We start from the raw sequence: 19,834 nt of genomic DNA, 5'->3' as shown, positions 1-19,834 counted from the left end.
ATATAAAGAGAGAGAGAGAGAGAGGGGGGACCAGTCAAGCAGCACATCACGCTGTAATTCTTGGGCTGAGAAATCAACACTTAAAAGCCATAATTTTAAGGAGCGATAAGAATTTTTGAATAAAGGAAAATGGGTAGGGGTGGGTAGGTACCGCCAGCGAGTAGATAGGGCTCTTAATTGTAGATTTTAAATATTTGAGAGACAACAATGCATAAATCGTAATTTTTAAAAGAGCAATGAATTCTAGGTGAATAGAATATATATATATATATATATATATATAAGGGAGAAAGAGAGAGAGAAACTGATTGACAAATGAGAGGATCAACAATGTTCAGAGTTTTGCTTACCATTTTTCAAGGTGGTTTTGTGTGTGCGCACACACACACACGCCTTTTCCCTTTTTGCTTAGTAATAACCTCTCCATCTCTACTATTGTGTGTATATATGCGTACATACATATATATTTATATTATATATATGAGCAAGTGAAGCAAGTAGGTAATACAAATGAGGTAGGAGTGCAGTCTGCTTCCATCTTAATAGACTGACAGCATATTACAATATCTACAGGAAGAATCAAACTCATGCTCAAACGGTTAACCTTGCACTTATTGTGATCTATAGAAAAAAATTTGAAACAATAAACAGGACCAGTCTGTAATTTAAACTCTTTTTTTCCCCTTTCTGTGAGGTTAGTGAAATGTGTATATTATATCATTGCAGTAAACGTCAGTAAATGCTAAATCACCATTGAAAATTTGCTGATATAATTTGGCAAATACCAAGAAAAGTTTAGTTTGCTTTACAACTACCTGCTTTCAGGTTGTGCAGTCACTTGGGCATGCATCCTCTACCATTAACTTTGATTATGTCTTATGTGTGGAATTTGGTAGACATAAACTGTTTGAAAGCACATAATATACTGTGTCTGACAGCATAAAAATTGCATTGTCAGACTGGAGCCTGGTGTTGCCATCCGGTTTCACCAGTCCTCAGTCAAATCGTCCAACCCATGCTAGCATGGAAAGCGGACGTTAAACGATGATGATGATGATGATGATATTAGATACACTCCAATATCAGCAGCACATATTCACGAAAATGAACATTGTCATTCGTTTAATGTCCACTTTCCATGCTAGCATGGGTTGGACGATTTGACTGAGGACTGGCAAGCCAGAAAGCTGCACCAGGCTCCAGTCTGATCTGGCAGAGTTTCTACAGCTAGATACCCTTCCTAACGCCAACCACTCCGAGAGTGTAGTGGGTGCCTTTACGTGCCACCGGCATGAGGGCCAGTCACACGGTACTGGCAACGGCCTCGCTCAAAAAGGTGTTTTTTACGTGCTACCTGCACGGGGGCCAATCCAGTGGCACTGGCAACGACCTTGCTCGAATTCAGGAACAAAATTAGCTTATGGAAGGCCCAACTTGGCATATAGGACCTGGGGGGATTTTTTGGAGGTATTGTTTTGAGGGAAAAGTATGTCTTGTATGCCATTAAATATGGTATATGTTTCTATTTATATTGGTAAAAGATATAAACTCCATTAAGAAGACTAATACTTTTTGTATGAGAATTCTTTATGATATTTGTTCTGCCTCAGTCATGGGGATGTCTCCTTGTCGTTTTTACCATCATAAATACTGCAAATCAGTTAAAATTTGCCCATTAGAAACCTGCAGCCAATTGTGCTGTTGTTTACATAATGCAATATAAAATACCATCGCAAATAAGCATGAATAATCCTATAGTGTACAGTGTTTGTAAGAGTTGACTCTCTGCACATCACATCTAATTTATGATTTTTTTACATTTTCTCCTCATTTATTGATGTTTAAAAATTCAGATATTTGCATGATTAGAATGATATTTCCTAATGCCAACTCTCCAAATATGAAGCTCATAAGCATTCTATTTTACTTAAGCACAGTAGTGTTTGGAATTGCTGGTCATTGGTCTTATATTTCTTTTCTAAAAAAGAATCTACCTATAAAATGAATTTTACTATATGAACACTGTCAAGAAATGCATATTTCTTTTTACAGCCATTCAAACTCCACAAACTCGAATCCGGACCGTCAACAACAGCCACTCTCACTCGAGATGATGCCCTCACTTACTATAAACAAATGCAGGTTATCCGACGAATGGAGACAGCTGCTGGCAACCTCTACAAGTCTAAAATTATTCGTGGATTCTGTCATTTGTACTCTGGACAGGTAACCATCATGTTGTGTATTGTCAAACATTCAAATAACACTAAAGGTTAATAAGTGATACAGTGGCGTTTATCTGCAATACTTATTTTGGCTGTTACTTTCTGATGCTTTTTTTTTGTGTTATATTAACTTTGTTGTTAATAATTATGTAATGCCTCCACGGGGTATATAAATGAATTAATTCTATGTAAGAGGAAGTGAAAGAAGAGGAAACAACTCTTAACCTGTTATATAAAAAGTAGAATGGAAATGACTGGTGAGGTGGAAAGAAGAGAAGTGGCAGTATACAGGAAGCATGTAGGAGTAAACTCCATTTAATGTGTAATATGCATTAGGTTGATTTGTTGAAAATGTAGTGGTGTGAGTGGAGGCGCAATGGCCCAGTGGTTAGGGCAGCGGACTTGCGGTCATAGGATCGCGGTTTCGATTCCCAGACCAGGCGTTGTGAGTGTTTATTGAGCGAAAACACCTAAAGCTCCACGAGGCTCCGGCAGGGGATGGTGGCGAACCCTGCTGTACTCTTTCACCACAACTTTCTCTCACTCTTACTTCCTGTTTCTGTTGTGCCTGTAATTCAAAGGGTCAGCCTTATCACACTGTGTCACGCTGAATATCCCCGAGAACTACGTTAAGGGTACACGAGTTTGTGGAGTGCTCAGTCGTTTGTACGTTAATTTCACGTGCAGGCTGTTCCGTTGATCGGATCAACTGGAACCCTCAACATCGTAAGCGACGGAGTGCCAACAACAAGTGGTGTGAAAATGTTAGTAAGATATGTGGAAGCTAGATTTAAGTGTAAGTTGTGTATGGAGGAGCTGCAGATGAAGATAATGTTGAGTTGGATCTTCGTAGTTATGGAGAGAAAATATTTTGTTACTTTGGAGACATGTTAAATGGAGAAGGTGGATCAAACTTGGCAACAGTGGCTAGAGTGAGCTAGCTATGCATGGAAGAAATTTCAGGAACTGAGAAATATTCTAACTAAAGGAATTGTTGTTGAAACTGAAGTATGCTGCATGTGTCAGAAGTGTTGTGATTTATGAATGTAGAGCAGTAGAAACGACTGGAAAGAATAGGGATGGTTATTGCTAAAAGAGAAGATAGCCAACATTAAATTGCAAAGAATTATGGGAATAGAGTTAATGATAGATGTTGGGAAAAGAGATGGCTGAGGAAGGATGAAAGTAGCTGGGTTTGAGGAGTAATGGGAATTAATGTGGAAGGAAGCAAAGAAGAAGACGTGGCTAAAGATGATAGAAGAAGGGCAAGGACATTGGTGTGGAGAGGTGTAGAAGATGGGGCTTAATGGGAAAAGCTATCATGGGGACTGCAAGCCTAACCTTTATTCAATCAGGTAAAATAACCCTAGAATACCCATTGCTGTATTCAGTTGCTACTCCACCCTTTTTTTTTTAAACAGGATGACATTGCTGTTTCTCGTTTTTTTCTTTTTTTTTTTTGTGTCTGAAGAAAATAAGTAAATTTTAGGAAAGAAATAAACCCGATTCTCAACTGGGAACTAAACCATGAAATTAGTCATCATTAATGTTGATTATAATCAGCCTTTTGCTGTTGGATGGTTTCATCTTAACCAAAACGTCATTGACATGAAAGATAGTGTGTCTCAAATGTAGAAATACATTTACATATATATTTAGTCATGTTGTGAAATAATTTTTTGAATTACATATATAATATATATATATATATATATATATATATATATATATATATATATATATATATATATATATATATATATATACATACATACGAACTGTAACTCTCAATATTTCAGGAAGCTTGCTGTGTTGGGATGGAAAGTGCTATCGAGAGGGACGACCCAGTTATTACAGCCTATCGAGCTCATGGTTGGACCTATATGAGGGGAGTCTCTTTGGTGGGAGTGCTGTCAGAACTCACAGGTTTGATTCCCTTTTATTTCCTATTTTTAATGATTTAAAAAGTTCTGCCATGAAATTGTTTGTCTGTCATGGAAAGTGTCTCTTTCACTCTCTACTTTTGAAATATCTAGGAGATTAAGCTATGGAACTAATTCTGCAACGATAATGGTTTCAAATTTTGACACAAAGCCAACAATTGTAAGGAACTATGTGGTTGGTAAGCAAGCTACTTACCACACAGCCACTCCTGCGCCTTGCACAACTGACTTCAGATTTTTATGTGGGTAGAGAGAGATGGTCTCTGTCAAGATGCACCTTCTCACCCCTCAAACATATACATATGCATTAAAACAGCACTACATGAAGACAGAGTTTTTAATGGTGCTACTACAACCCACTGAGGTTAATAGACTTGCAACATATTGACACCTTGTTATTTATGTGTGATATTTAAATTTCAACTATGTTTCTTTCTTACTCAGCTTTGTAACTTAAGGGTGTACATTTTAAAAACATGTTATAGCTTTATTAGAGGAGGAGAAAGGACAGCACCTCTGATCTTTGGAGGGGAAGGGATAAACTACTTCTCATGGGTTACAGCTGAATGCAGCAACACATCAAAACATCCAGTTATCCAGAAACTTGGTCCCACTCAAAGATATAAATCTCTTAAGACTCAAGTGTGGACATATTTTGTGACTTGAGTACATTCAAGACTCAAGTGCACACATTTCATAACTTAAGTGCACACATTTCATAACTCAAGTGGATACATTTCATGACACAAATGCATACATTTTGTCTTGAGTGTGCAAAGATTTCATATCTCTAGGTGTGCACATTGATTCAAGTGTACATATTTCAACTCATCAACACACATTTTGTGGCTCAAATATACACATTTTTTTCATGGAGTGTGCGCACATTTGAGGATTGTTGATCTTTCATAATACTGTGGTTGTCTTAATTCTCACTGTGATCTTTTATTGTAATGCAGGACGCAAAACGGGTTGTGCTCAAGGCAAAGGTGGTTCAATGCACATGTACAATCATAATTTCTATGGTGGAAATGGCATTGTAGGAGCTCAGGTAAATATTTTCTTCTTTTATGGTCCCTTGTGTAACTTGGATGATTTTTGTTTAGTTAGAACAGGTTTTGCAGCAGGATGACTTCCCTATTGATTACCACTCAACTGTTTTATGTTTAGTCTGGTAAACTAAAGCAAGATGGCCTATAGTAAAAAAAGAAAACATTTTTTTTAATGGCTAAAGCAGAGGACATTGGGGTAGATCAAGAATGAGGATGGTTGAATAATTTCTACAGTTTCAGTTGATCATATTTGGGAATCCAACAGGAAAGCCTGACCCTTTAGCATTCAGATTATTCTGTGAAATGTGATGCTTATTTATCTGGCGTTGGGAAGGGCATCCAGCTGTAGAAACTTTGCCAGATCAGATTGGAGCCTGGTGCAGCCATCTGGCTCGCCAGTCCTCAGTCAAATCGTCCAACCCATGCTAGCATGGAAAGCGGACGTTAAAGTATTTCTTGTCTTTATGCTTGCAAATTCTTCTTGAGTATAATTGAATATAGTCATACTACATCCTAATCTTTCACAATAAACCTCTGTCACAGTTGGCTGGAAATCAATGTTTACTGATTGATTTTAATGAACAAATATAGATTTCTTGTTAATTCGTTAAAAGTAAAAGGGGTAAATAAAAAATAACATGTATAAATGAAGAGAATTCAAACTTTATTTTTAATTGATTTTACTGGAGGCAAAATTATGGTTTGAAATTATAAGCTCTATTGTTGAATGAGTTAAGAAATCAATACATGAAGCGACATATTTTTTAAACTGGGCTGGCTACTGAGTATTATTTTATTGGAGTTGTAGAATTAAATCTTTTCATTGTAAACAATGTATTGGGATTGCTGGACTTTTAATTTACTGGTGCAATCCATTTGATAGGTTTCCATAGTTTCTGCCAATTCACTTCCACTGAAAACCTTACCTTGTCCTCAGTAAAAGGCATTTGTTCGAGATATCACACTGTGCGATTGAACCCAGGACCTTGTGATTGCAAAACAAACTTCTTAACTATTTGTCTGTGCAAGTCCCAGTTATGCTTTAGTATTTATCTGTCCTCTTGATTTTACTATTTGGTACACAAATGGTAGGATTTTCCTACCATTTGTGGCCTTATTGATTGTACTGCTTAACTACCATCTGTGCCTCTCTGCCTAAATCAGAAATCACCATTATTGCTATTCCATACCATTTCTCTCTCATGTATGCTCTTTTTTTCTTTACCTTCTACACTTTTCTTCCTTGCTCTTGTTTTCTACCATTTAGTCTCTGACCATCATTCCACTCTGTTTCTCTAGGTGCCATTAGGAGCTGGCATTGGTTTTGCCCTGAAGTACCAGAAGAAACCTAATATTGTTGTAGCTCTGTATGGAGATGGTGCTGCCAACCAAGGGCAATTGTTTGAGGCCTATAACCTGGCTAAGTTGTGGAATATTCCTATAATTTTCGTGTGTGAGAACAATGGATACGGAATGGGTACAAGTGTTGATCGAGCAGCTGCCTCAACTGATTACTACACTCGAGGAGATTATGTCCCTGGCATTTGGGTGAGTAAAAATTTGGTAACATTTTGTATATTTATATGCATTCTATTCTTATCTGAAATTTAAAAACAAATTATTGTAATTATGGTTCAGTCAGTGGAACTGAACCCGCAACCATGTTGTTCGTAAGCAAGCTACTTACCACACAGCCACTCCTGCGCAATACAATTTTTTTCAGAATTTTGTGGCTATAATGTTAATTAGTAATATATAAGATATTCAAATGTTAACAAGTGTGCAGAGATGGAGACAACCATTTATGTTTTCATTTGATAGGTGCAGGCATAGATGTACAGTAAGCAGTTTGCTTCCCAAGCACATGATTCTAGGTTCAGTCCCATTGTATGGCACCTTTGACATTGACCAAAGCCTTGTGAATGGATTTGGTAGATAGAAACTGAAAGAAGCTTGTTGTATAAATGTGTGTTTGTGTGTATTTGTTGCAGTTCCTTGTGTGACATTGCATGTTAGTTTTTAATGAATATCACTGTCATGCAAGCATTGTCTTTCATTCCAAATCTTCTGTGAAAACATGTCTAGTTATGGGGAAATAATATGGGGAAGTATGTGAAGGTTTGTGTTAAATATTATGTACCTTATTTATATACAAATACTACAATTGGCTATCATTATTGATGGCTCTTGGTCAGCTAGTATATATATATATATATATTTATCAATTCACTTAAATTAGTTGAGATGGTTGGCACTTCTCATTTGCAGTATCTTTTAATAATGTGACAATAAAAAAATTTTTTGCTGTCACATTTAACTTCAGTTAAAAAAAAAGACCTAGTCTAAAATGATATGGTGATGCCACTCATAATTATTCATTTAATATTGCCTGTTTTTCTGTTATATTTTTTGTATTCATTTGCATGTGCATGCACACACTGAGGTATACATGCACATAAAAACACATATTCATGTAAATTATATGCATATATAAATATGAATTAAGCTACAATGATTTCATTTGTTACAGGTTGATGGTATGGATGTCTTAGCAGTTAGAGAAGCCACAAGATTTTCCCGACGCTATGCTCTTAAACAAGGTCCTATCCTCTTAGAGTGTGTTACTTACCGTTACCATGGTCACAGTATGAGTGACCCGGGAACAAGGTTGGATTGTGTTTTTTTTTTTCTCTTTCATTTTGTCCTAGTAATAATTTTTTTGCAATTAACATTTTCATTATTTGGAAGAAATTTTGAAAATCACTTGTATAAAAGTGGGTGTTTGTGGTGAGGTGTGTGCGTGTATGTGAGGATATGAATGTAATATGTATTTAGAAACCATAAAAAATAAGGAGAATGAGGGGGAATATTAGGAGTGGCTGAGGGGACTGAGTGTGAAACAGGATTAAAAACAGAGAAAGTGATAATGGAACATGCTGCAATGAATGGAGAGAGAGAGAGAGAGAGAGATGTTATTACAGATAGAGACAGACAAACAGAAGTAGAAAGGCTTTACTTCCACACACGCTAGCTTAATTTTATTCGTCCTTAGTCGAAAGACACCTGTTGTTATGTCCTGTTATTATTTTTATTGTATTTGTGTAACATTGTTCATTTTTTTCTGTCCTTGTTTTTGTATACATTCGCTGCTTTCTTCTAAGGAATCTGATGCTCTTAGCTTAGTTTTTCCTTGGGGCTGGCCAGATTGGAGCAATCTCAAGTACTAATATACTACTAATACCAAGGAATAGATAAATGGGCCTTTTGTTGATTTTTACCAATGATATCTCAGTTGTTTGATCAAGTGAACTACTTATGCACTAAATTAAGTATTCTACAGAGGCATTCCATTATCTTAATGTAATTCTTAGATAAAAGCACTATGTAACAATACTGGGTCTTTGAATTACAGCCACAGTTTATCCAATGAGTTGCTACACAGTTTCTGTCTATTTGATTTCACGCACCAAGGCTTAAGTTAAATTCGAGGATATGACAAAAAGAGGCTTTCATAAGGTGTAGCACAGTGGGATTGAGTCCAGAACATCATGGCTGAAAGCAAACATTTTAGCTGTTCATTCTGTATCATGTGATCACCATACACTTGGAGAGAATTATCATAGTTGTTTTATTGAGTCCAGAAGAATTAGAGCCAAATTGTCCACTCTGATGTGATTTTTGATTCTGAATGTAAAGAGTCCTAACTAAATGTTTGCAAGTCATTTAATCTAATATTCATTTATTGCTATTTAAATAATACAAGACTGGCACCCATGCTAACATCGTCTCCTTCATTGGACACGAAACTCAGCTTGCGAAGACCTGTTGGGGCAAGCGAAAGCAAAGTCGGGATGGCACCTGTGCCCAGCGTCGCCTTTCTGGCACTTGTGCCCGTGACATGTGTAAGGATTTTCGAGCGAGATCGTTGCCAGTGCCCCTGGACTGGCTCTTTTGCGGGTGGCACATAAAATACACCATTTTGAGCGTGGCCGTTGCCAGTATTGCCTGACTGGCCTTCGTGCGGGTGGCACGTTAAAGCACGTTAAAGCACCCACTACACTTTGAGTGGCTGGCGTTAGGAAGGGCATCCAGCTGTAGAAACTCTGCCAAATCAGATTGGAGCCTGGTGTAGCGTTCGGGCTCCACCAGTCCTCAGTCAGATCGTCCAACCCATGCTAGCATGGAAGGCAGACGTTAAATGATGATGATGATGATGATATTTTCAGTAATGTCAGTGGAAGATAATAAAATATGGTTCTACTGATGAAATTATTATTATTATACTAAGGTGGTGAGCTGGTGGAATCATTAGAATGCTGGACAAAATGCTTAGTGGCATTTTATCCATTTTTATGTACTGTGTTCAAATTCTATCAAGGCCAGCTTTGCCTTTCATCCTTTTGGGGTTGAAGAAATAGTAGCAGGTTGATCACTAGGATCACTGTAATCAACTAGCACCTTTCACCCCCAAATTTCAGGCCTTGTGCCTATAGTAGAAAGGATTATTATTATATGTGTGGTTAGGAAGCTTATTTCCCAACCATGTGGTCTTGTGGTCAGCTTCACTGTACAATGCCTTCAGTGTCTTCTATTATAGTTCCAGGCCAACAAAAGACTTGAGTGGATTTGGTGTGTTTGTGTGTACTCTTCTCTAATCCTCATATGATGGCCATTGTTCCAAGGAAATGTCTGGCCATGGGAAATATTAGCTGACTTGGAAACAGGTGAGGGTTAGCAAGAGGAAAGGCATTCAGCTGTCAAAAATTCTGCCTCATGTATGTATAGAAAAGTAGATGTTAAATGATGATTATTATTATTTTGTTAACAAATTTTCATGCTGATAACATTTTCTACAACTAAGATGCTATTTTCTGTGTATTATAGTTACCGTACGAGGGAAGAAATTCAAGAAGTAAGAGAAAAAAGGGACCCCATTTCAGCGCTGAAAGAACGTATGTTATCTAATAATCTAGCTGCTGCTGATGAACTTAAGGTAAGTTAGAAAATGTCAGTCTGTCTCAAGTAGTGTTTCAATATCAATGTTGATGGCTATTCTCTTACAGCTCAGGCCCTTCAAACATAACAAAGGTTCTAAATTGATGCTATGAGTTTGTAGTTCAAAACATTTTTACACTAAGATATTAATATATATGCTGTAAATTTATTTATACTTTTTTACTCATTTCAGTCATTTGACTGCGGCCATGCTGGAGCACCACCTTTAGTCGAATCAAATCGACCCTAGGCCTTATTCTTTGTAAGCCTAGTACTTATTCTATCGGTCTCTTTTGCCGAACCGCTAAGTAAACGGGGACCTAAACACACCAGCATCGGTTGTCAAGCAATGTTGGGGGGACAAACACAGACACACACATATATTTATACATATATACGACGGGCTTCTTTCAGTTATGTGAATTTCTTCTGCTTTCATTTTACTATTATTGACATAAAAAATATTAATGTCTACCATTTACTTTAAAATAGAAAAGTTTCTCTAACAGTATTTTAAAAATGGTATAAGAGAAAAACAATTGTCTCTGTAACTCACTGTTGATAGTATAGCATATGTAATATTTAGAAAAACTGTGAGTTGGACAGATAGATTTATTCAAATTAGCTTTAAAACTAAAATTGCATGATATAATCATTATAATGTAACTGGGTGCAATAAACAAATATGTATTTTCTATCTAAATTAAACGTCCTTCTCAAGTGATGCCAAACGTTTTGCTTTTTCATTTTTACTTGAATCTATATCTGCCTGCTCAAGGTAAAAACCACTTCTAGCTACCTCTAATTAACATTTTTCAGTTGCAGTTCAAGATTGAGTTTCAGTGGTAAACCTGAGCATTCATAGTACACACCTATTACATCAGTTGACACAAACTCCTTATATATTCTATTATAAATGCTTCTGTGTCTCTGTATTCACCCACATAGCCCACCCATCAATTTCAGCCAATTTTAATGTATGGATGATTTTAGTCTAGTATATATATTTATAAATTTGTAAACAAATCCAAAGGCTGTAAATTATGGAGAAGAGCGACACACATGGGTCCTTTTTAATAACTATAATTATATATTATTTACAATAATATATAAGCGTAGGGATGGCTGTGTGGTAAGTAGCTTGCTTACGGACCACGTGGTTCCGGGTTCAGTCCCACTGATTGGCACCTTGGGCAAGTGGCTTCTACTATAGCCTCGGGCCGACCAAAGCCTTGTGAGTGGATTTGGTAGACGGAAACTGAAAGAAGCCCGTCGTATATATGTATGTGTCTGTTTCTTCCCCCAACATCGCTTGACAACCAATGCTGGTGTGTTTACGTCCCCGTAACTTAGCAGTTCGGCAAAACAGACCGACAGAATAAGTCCTGGGTTCGATTTGCTCGACTATAAAGGCAGTGCTCCAGCATGGCCACAGTCAAATGACTGAAACAAGTAAAAGAGTAATAATATATGCTCCATTTAAAGCAACAAAAATGTAAATAATTGAGTGGGAAAAGATTTTGGATTGCTCAGAATCCATCATCTCTTGGCCTTTTGTTACACATTTTTGGTGGGGGATACTTACTTTCAAGCTAGGCAGGGGAAAAAATGTGAATAATTTTGAGTATTACAAATTTGAACTCCTGATCTGAGGCCAATAGTTTAAAATCTTAATCCTGCTGCTTCTCAATTGTCTTTATGTAAGTTATGATGAAGCTAAGACTCCTTAGTGACTATGTGGTGGAAAACAGTAAAGGCAATTGCTGATTTAGATTTTAAAAACGAATGTAAAGTAAGCTGTCTTTTTAAAATGTATTTTATGAAAAATCTTTATGAAGTGAGATTTATTTTAAAGATATTTTGTACTTGTAATAGATACAGCTAAATGAAGAAAAAAAAAGGTGGGATGGAATTTCAATAACATGGGAGATAGTGTTAGAAATGCTCATTGCTTAATAGAATCAAATCTATCAAGCTACTTGTTGTTGCTAATAAACAATACGATACACTATGTTAGAATATGATAGATTTCTACTCTAACAATAACCTTAGCTATTGCCGTAACAGAATATATATAGTTTGGTATAAAATTGTTAATATAATAAATTAACCATTTTGTTACCATATTTCTGTTAAAATACTCTGACTTTGCTGTAATTAATTTAGTAAAATAACTCATTATTTAACTGGGGTTTGGAACGTAAGTTAATATGGAATTTTGATGGAAGGTTTGTATTATACAACCAAGGCCAGTCTTAAGTGGGTTGGTATTGAAAGGGTTAAATGTAAAATTTATATATTTCTGATAAACCTGAATCACTCTTACTTTTTTCCCCCCTTTCAGAAAATTGACCTTGAGGTACGAAAAGAAGTTGATGTTGCAGTAACTGCAGCTAAATCCAACCCAGAGCTGCCTATAGAAGAACTATACACACATGTATATAAGAACCCGCCTAGTGGAATGAAAATACGTGGCTGTGATAATTACTCATACCATCCAACAATGTAGAAAATGTAGCTTGTTTTCCACTCCTATTGAGAAAGAAGGAAGGCCACGAATCGAAAATATTGGCCCTTGTCATCAAGAAACACTTGACCTCTAAGATAAGAAGGTGGACTATATAATATTTAAATTTTGAGATTAAACAATTTTCTTGGGGTATATCTGCAATTGTTTTTATCCAATTCTTTTAGTTGGATTTTTTACTTTTCTAGAATTTTTAAAAAAGAGCTTACTTCTGTCTTTTCTACACAAGCAATCATGAAAAAAAATGAATATTTATTGCAGATATTTTGTACAGCTGGATTCCCTTCGATTACAAAGAAAGAATTAGAACTGATTTTATATTAGCTAGGCAAACAAAAGTGAGTAAATTGATGTTTGTATATCCGACCAAGTTTTTTTAATAATAGCTAGTTTTGTTTTCTCTACCAATTATTGATTTTATGTTGAAGTAAAAAATTGGAAACAGCTCTGCTAATATGATATATCTTAAATGTATCGTTTAAAGATTGTGTCCTAGTGGTTGAACTCCATTTAAATAAACAAGAGAATCCAAATATTTTAACATTTTCCTCATCAAGTCAGACACTTCACATTTTATTGGTGTTTCTTCAGCTGCTTTGAATGTTACTTTAGTTAAGAGAATAGTTAAGAGAAAGAAAAAGAATAAACAAAGATTGTATGAAAATAGCTTTATTGCTAGAACTTTTAATATGTACAATTTTACATCACAGTCAGTGTCTATTTGTTACAATAGGAACTGATAAATATACAAAGCAATACACTTCTTCTAAACAGAAAAAACTATGCCAGTGTAATTACTATTATAATTAGTTTCTAGGACATATTTAAATATTCTAGAGGACACATGTTATTTGGCTTCTTTTTTTTTTTTAAATTCTAGCACCTCCATTATTTCACCCAATTAAACAGCTTTACTAATGAAAGCAAATCAATACCCGGTTGTTTAAAAAAACCTTAAGCAACTTACCTAATTAAATAATGTGGCATTAAGAGAAATACTATAAATATCTAAATAACAAAAACAGCCATAAACATGGAGATCTTACAAGTGATGCAACACTGAATCGCTCATTCTGTAACTCAAATCCATTTAACAGGTTTAATTCATGGCCGAAATTGCTTCTATAGAATGTAATGAAATTTTTCAATGCATTCAAATTTCAAAGGTTACCAATTAAGAGAGGAAGGTATTTTGCTACATATAAATATTGACTTCTAACATAAGCAGGGAGCCATACATTTTAGAAGTGGATTAAATCAACTTTAGTACTTAACTAATAATTTGTTTCATCAACCTCAGAGGGATGAAAGGTGAAGTTGACCTCAGAATGTGAAAGGCTGTAAATATGCCACAAGACAACTTAGCAATGCAGTTATCTGAGCATTAGCTATTTCTGAAATGAAATTATAGTTACTTATAGAGAATTATGCACTCCAAGTACTACAGCAATAACTAGGAAAGCTTAAGTTTGTGATAGCTTTTTGATAAACTCACTTGAAACGTATATATACTGAACATGTACATATAGTCTTGACAGTCTCATTAAATGTGTATTTGCTTTGCTACTAATCTGTTTATTGTGACACTGTTGTTAGTGAATAACAAAGGATAATAGCAATTAAACTTACTCACAGCACACTTATTTTATTTTCAAATCTCAACTCCTTTTACATTAACCATATATATATATATATATATATATATATAACGCACACACGTATCACAGTATTAATCCAGTTTTTTTTTCCTCTCTGCATGGAGAACCACATCTGATGACTTCTTGCATTTGCATAGATGAGAGCTTTGAACTCACATTAGCCGATCAGAAAATGTATCTAATGGATTCTTGAGTCAGTATGTCAAATTGAAACTAATTTGGTGTGCCAACACAACAAACCAATTTATAAATATACATATATACAATAAAGACAACAGGTTGAAGAATATATAACAGAAACAGTAACGTATTCTTTTGGAAACAGTCTATCACATGAGCTATGAAATAAAAATGTGTTCAGTCGACATATCGTCCTACAGATCATGCTATCGTTATTTGCATCAGTCTCACTCCACATTCAGTCTTGATAAATACTGAAATATTATTTGTTTACAAAACACGTACAATAACATTATGCTTAAATTAATAATCAACTAAAAGTGAAATGCTCTTGTATAGTCCTCACAGAATAGATTTCCAGAAACTGAAATTTCTTAAATTTAAAAAAAAAAAAAAAAAGGTTAAAGGTCACATGTAATAGTTAATTCAAAAATTAATTTACATCTTCACCATGAATGGAATATCTTATTTAACATATATTTACAAGGAGATATCTCATGGTTAAAGTTGTATCAACTTCTGTGATATGAACCAATTGTGAAAGGCATATTTTATCCCTGTGTATATAAGAGATAACTGCAATTCACTTATTTTTTAAATGATTTGTGATTTCTCTTTCAGGGTGGACTGGGAGCAAGAAGATTTGGGGGTGTCTCTCCTTTTACTAGCACCTGTCTTTTCTCTTTAGATTGGCAGAGTAGATAATACAAATCTTCTTAATAATGCTAATCTGCATGTGAATATAAACAGTTTTGTATGTTGGTATGTGTATAAACAGGCACGATGGTAGATTAAACTCAACAAACTACAGCATTTCCTGAAGATTTGCTTTGATTCTGTTGCAGCCAATCTTTCAGTTCCTTCCAATATTCCTCAAGGACAAGAACTAATTTAAATGTATTTTCATTTGGTGAAATGTAAAAGGTTCACTTTTCATTTCCAAGTCCCAACAGATGAGAACTTTAGATACAGATTTTAATGTCAGATGGTGGTTAGTCAACATAATCTGTTAACATAGTGTCTTGAGTAAGGGTTTGCTGTATTTCTTCATGAAGTCCCAGAGCATAGAGAATTTGCTGTGAGACCTGTTGAAAAAACAAAAAAAGAAATCAAGTTATTCTGTTACCATAAAGTCAAAAGAAATATTCAGAAGCTTCTTCCATTTCTAGTTTTAGCAACTGTGATTATTTCCAAGACAATAAAAAAATGCTATTTGTTTTTCTTTTAATAATTCAAACAAAACTACCAATTTTGTTACCATACTTCAGAGAACACTCAACTTGAATAGACAAAATAGAATATTCCTCAGACAAGAAAATTACTGTCATGCAAGATCAGATTTCCAGAAATGATACATACTAACAATATTAACCTAAAATCTACCATTTGTGATAATCATCATCATTTTAATGTCCAGTTTTCAATGGTCAGATACACCTGTTTCCAAAGCAAGGTAACAATAAAACAGCCTGATCATAAATTACCAGCCTCTTGTTTATAAAGTTCATGCAACATGTTAAGAAACTAGGCTATTGATTTTGTTTACAGAAACAAAACATGTGAGGACAAGGAGAAAGCAAACACAGACACACGCACGCACAAAAGGCTTCTTCACTTCTTGTTTGACTTACAAGGTATGATCAACCCATGATTTTAGTTTGTATAGGGGGACCAAACCCCTAATCATGTGGTTCTGAAGCGATGTTTGCACTACTGTAAAAATTTGTTATTTATTCAGAATGTATCTTAATCTCTCAGTTCTTAAGTTGCCCGCAAGAGAAAGAACTATGTGATTATTCTGAGAGTAGCGTTTTTTTTCAACTAATTTACATAAGTGAACTAGTTTTGATTTCATTAGCAGTTGTTTAAGATCTCTTATGCAAATACCATTTAGAAATGGAACAAAAAATACCTAAGTATTGAATGGCATTAAAGACTGACGCTCAACTCCAGTTGTGTAAAAAGAAGTCGATTAGTAATATATTTACCCTGATGATCTGGTACCCAATAACAATCTCATCTCTTGTTACAGTCATAAACTGACTATTTTCTTAAATGTCTTACCATTTTCTTATTCTCTCTTCCGGATAACACAGTTCTAAGAAGTTACACTCTGAGTACTGAAGAAACAGTGCTGTAGCTGACTCATTATCATTAACTTTATGAATTTCTTAAGGACTCTGTTAAACCAAGTCATTTAAATTTAGCCCACATCAAAAACCAAGTGTTGTTATGGTGACAATGTCACAGTAAAATTTATTAAAAATTAATAGATTTAGCTCAAATGGTCTTATTTTCAACAACTACTATAACAGAGCTTTTAATGTGTATACTGAGTCAACACTGAAATCAACTTACCCTTTGAGCAATTGCAAAACTGTCACATCGTATATAGGGAGGAGCTTTGATTGAATTCTTCTTGACAAATTTCACATAGCAGTTGTCATCTACAAAAAAAAAGTGTTTTTTATTTGATAGTCAGCAAATCCATTATAATTACATAATTTGCATTAACTTGATAGTGTTCAATAAGTTCAATATAAAAGAGATGGGGAGTCCAGATTTCAGGATGCTGAGTTTTACAGATAAGATAAAATCAAAGAAAATAGAGATAAACAACAGACCTGTCCTGCTCGTGTGAGCTTAAAAAATAAGATGTTAAAATGCTGATGAGAACCAATAGAAAACACCTTGAATTGGAGACAACTTTTAAATAAAGAAGTCCTGCTTGTGATAGAGATACAATAAACAAAGTAAATTAGACCTTTAGATAGGTCTACCTATTACAGGTCTAGATAACCCACAAAGACAAAAAATATCTGATAGGTTGGCCTCAGAAGAAAAATAGTTATAGTTCAGGTCCACAGAATCATAATATATATATATATATATTTTTTTTTTATGTTGGAATCTTAGACAAGACACTGCACTTGCTCTAATTTATCCAACTTAGCAAAGAGTTGGAATTAACTGGTATAACTATAAAGATTAGGCATATCATGATCTTCAAGCTATGTTTAAATCTTTCCAGTAAGAACACCACCAAGAAAGTAAAACATTTTCTTTTTGTTACAATAAAATGTTCAATAGCAGTATACAAAGCAGTGACAGTTCAACTGTACAAAGTTAATAGGATGTTAAATTAACAACCACATAGTTGTATACTCTGATAACTAAAAGTTCTGTAGTTTTTAGTCAAACCAGCAATTTAGATGCCTAATCATTATGCTTTCAACATTTAATCTGTTTTCCACAGAGAAAAATAAAATATCTAAAAGGAGGAATTTTCCAAGCTATCATTGTATAATAGATACAATAGTTAACTTGTTCCAAAACATAAAAATGGTTCAAATTGGAATACAGTTATACTATTAAAAAAAAGAATGATAATTAAATACAGACATAAGTCAACAGAAAATACATACTTTTAGAAACAGGCATACAAAATTGGATATCCCGATGGTCAATCTTATAATCAACGCTTTGATGGTCAGAAGTTTTATCACACATGAGAAAGTAGACTTTTTTGTTTGTGATGAGGGCACACCACTGTCGACTGCTATCTTTACGGACTTGCTCCCAAGCAATGAAACTGAAAAAGATGGTATTAGGTAGAGACATCAAAAATAAAATATTGTGCAAGATATGAGGTACAATTGACTAAAGATATATACAGCAAATAATAATTTTACTCATGGTCTCAATCTCCTCAACTGCCCTCATAGGTGTCATCTATATGTGACCTTGACAACTCATGCCTAACTTGCCGCCCTGAATAGAGACCAGCAAAATATCCTCTAATATGTATGTGAAAATTTAGTTTCTTTCAACAGAATGAGACAGTCATTACACATTAAGGAAATGATCTTATACTACGCTCTTACTACACATAAACACAGCAAAAATAAAAATTGCTACAAATGTCAGCTCTTACTATTTCTGATACCTTGTGGCAACCTTTCTCTTTCACTCATGCATAAATGCACTCCACTTAATAATAATAAAAAGCATGTTTGAAAGTACATCAGCTCTATGCATGTTGTTGACACTCTTCAAAGTTGAAGAGTGACTTACATTAGAGTACATCTCATAAGTGTCAGTGTGGCTGTTGCTGCTACTACATGCTGATAATGTGACAATCACCAACCCATAGACATACTGTTTCTTTTACTTCTAGATCTACTTCTGCTCCTCTACTCTAGCAAACTGCACATAAAACTCACAATATAGAAACATTTCTTATGGCACCAGCACACAATTTACAGATGCTTACATTTTTTATGTTTTCCGTGAATTTTTCATGGGTCCAGCTAGTATCTGTTATAGTATTAGTACAAAGTGTAACCAGCAAGCATGTGTGGAATAAAAATACATTTATCTTTTTTTTTGTTTCAATCATTGGACTGCAGCGATGCTGGGGATATTGCCTTGAAGGGCTTTTAATCAAACAAACTGATATCAGTATTTATTATTGCTTTTAAAGTCCAGTACTAATTCTGTCAGCCTCCTTTACTTCTTGGCTTTAATTCAAATTTGTAACGAAAGCTAAAAATAAACATTTACAGGGATGTAAACAAACTAACACCAATAGTCAAGCAGTGGTGGGGGATACACATTCTCTCTCTCTCTCTCTCACACACTATGGTCTTCTTTGAGTTTCTATCAGCCAGATTCACTCAAAAGGCTTTGGTTGGCCCAGGGCTATAATAGAAGATAGTTGTCCTGAAACCATGAGGTTGGAAAGCAAACTTCTTACCATCCAGCCGTGCCTGTACCTCAGGTATTGAATAAAATGTAAAACAAGTGCCTATAAAATCTGTTTGGAGGTAGTAAAAGAGCTTTGGGGATAAAAGGTAATACCCAACATGAGGGTAGGCCCATAGCCCATCAACCCAGAAGTTTCCTTCACCTTGTCTTTTAGACAAATCCACCACCCACCGCCAACTTGCCAGGCCTGTTACAACTTCACTATATTACTCATTTTTGATAACTAACTGGAATAGAGCAATGTGAAACAAAGTGTTTTGTCAAGGAGACAATGCATCACAGAGTCCAGGAATCAAACCATAATCTTCTGACCACTAAGCCATGCACCTCCACAGCTCTGAGGGATAAAAAAAAAATGGTGTGATATGAAATACTCATGAAAGGATGTAAATAATACTCACAATTCATCAAAATGGTTGCTGTTGAGAAGGTGGATGTTTCTTTGTTGTTTAGCATGGTTAACATTGTAATTTGGTAGGAGACCACC

At 35.0% G+C, this 19,834-nt stretch overlaps 2 protein-coding genes across 2 annotated transcripts in view; one reads left to right on the top strand and one right to left on the bottom strand.

Annotated features, from left to right (window-relative positions):
• Window positions 1-12,886, top strand: part of LOC106877487 (pyruvate dehydrogenase E1 component subunit alpha, mitochondrial) — a 23,432-nt gene extending 10,546 nt beyond the window's left edge. The window contains exons 3-9 of the mRNA XM_014926401.2: window positions 2,053-2,226; window positions 4,025-4,151; window positions 5,128-5,219; window positions 6,520-6,768; window positions 7,751-7,887; window positions 10,105-10,213; window positions 12,560-12,886. Coding sequence (XP_014781887.1) covers window positions 2,053-2,226; window positions 4,025-4,151; window positions 5,128-5,219; window positions 6,520-6,768; window positions 7,751-7,887; window positions 10,105-10,213; window positions 12,560-12,724 — 1,053 coding nt within the window. The 3' untranslated portion in view covers window positions 12,725-12,886. The remainder of the gene's footprint in view (window positions 1-2,052; window positions 2,227-4,024; window positions 4,152-5,127; window positions 5,220-6,519; window positions 6,769-7,750; window positions 7,888-10,104; window positions 10,214-12,559) is intronic.
• Window positions 12,887-13,395: 509 nt separating this feature from the next.
• LOC106877485 (intermembrane lipid transfer protein VPS13D) overlaps window positions 13,396-19,834 on the bottom strand; it is a 177,964-nt gene continuing 171,525 nt past the window's right edge. Inside the window, exons 82-85 of the mRNA XM_052966707.1 lie at window positions 19,749-19,831; window positions 18,006-18,172; window positions 16,939-17,027; window positions 13,396-15,665 (exon numbers count right to left, since the gene is read on the bottom strand). Of these exons, the coding sequence (XP_052822667.1) occupies window positions 15,573-15,665; window positions 16,939-17,027; window positions 18,006-18,172; window positions 19,749-19,831 (432 nt within the window). The 3' untranslated portion in view covers window positions 13,396-15,572. The remainder of the gene's footprint in view (window positions 15,666-16,938; window positions 17,028-18,005; window positions 18,173-19,748; window positions 19,832-19,834) is intronic.

This window comes from Octopus bimaculoides, chromosome 3 (genome assembly GCF_001194135.2).
Source record: "Octopus bimaculoides isolate UCB-OBI-ISO-001 chromosome 3, ASM119413v2, whole genome shotgun sequence".
Taxonomy (NCBI): domain Eukaryota; kingdom Metazoa; phylum Mollusca; class Cephalopoda; order Octopoda; family Octopodidae; genus Octopus; species Octopus bimaculoides.
The sequence above is the reverse complement of the archived record's forward strand: the minus strand, read 5'-3'. Positions and strand labels throughout refer to the sequence as shown.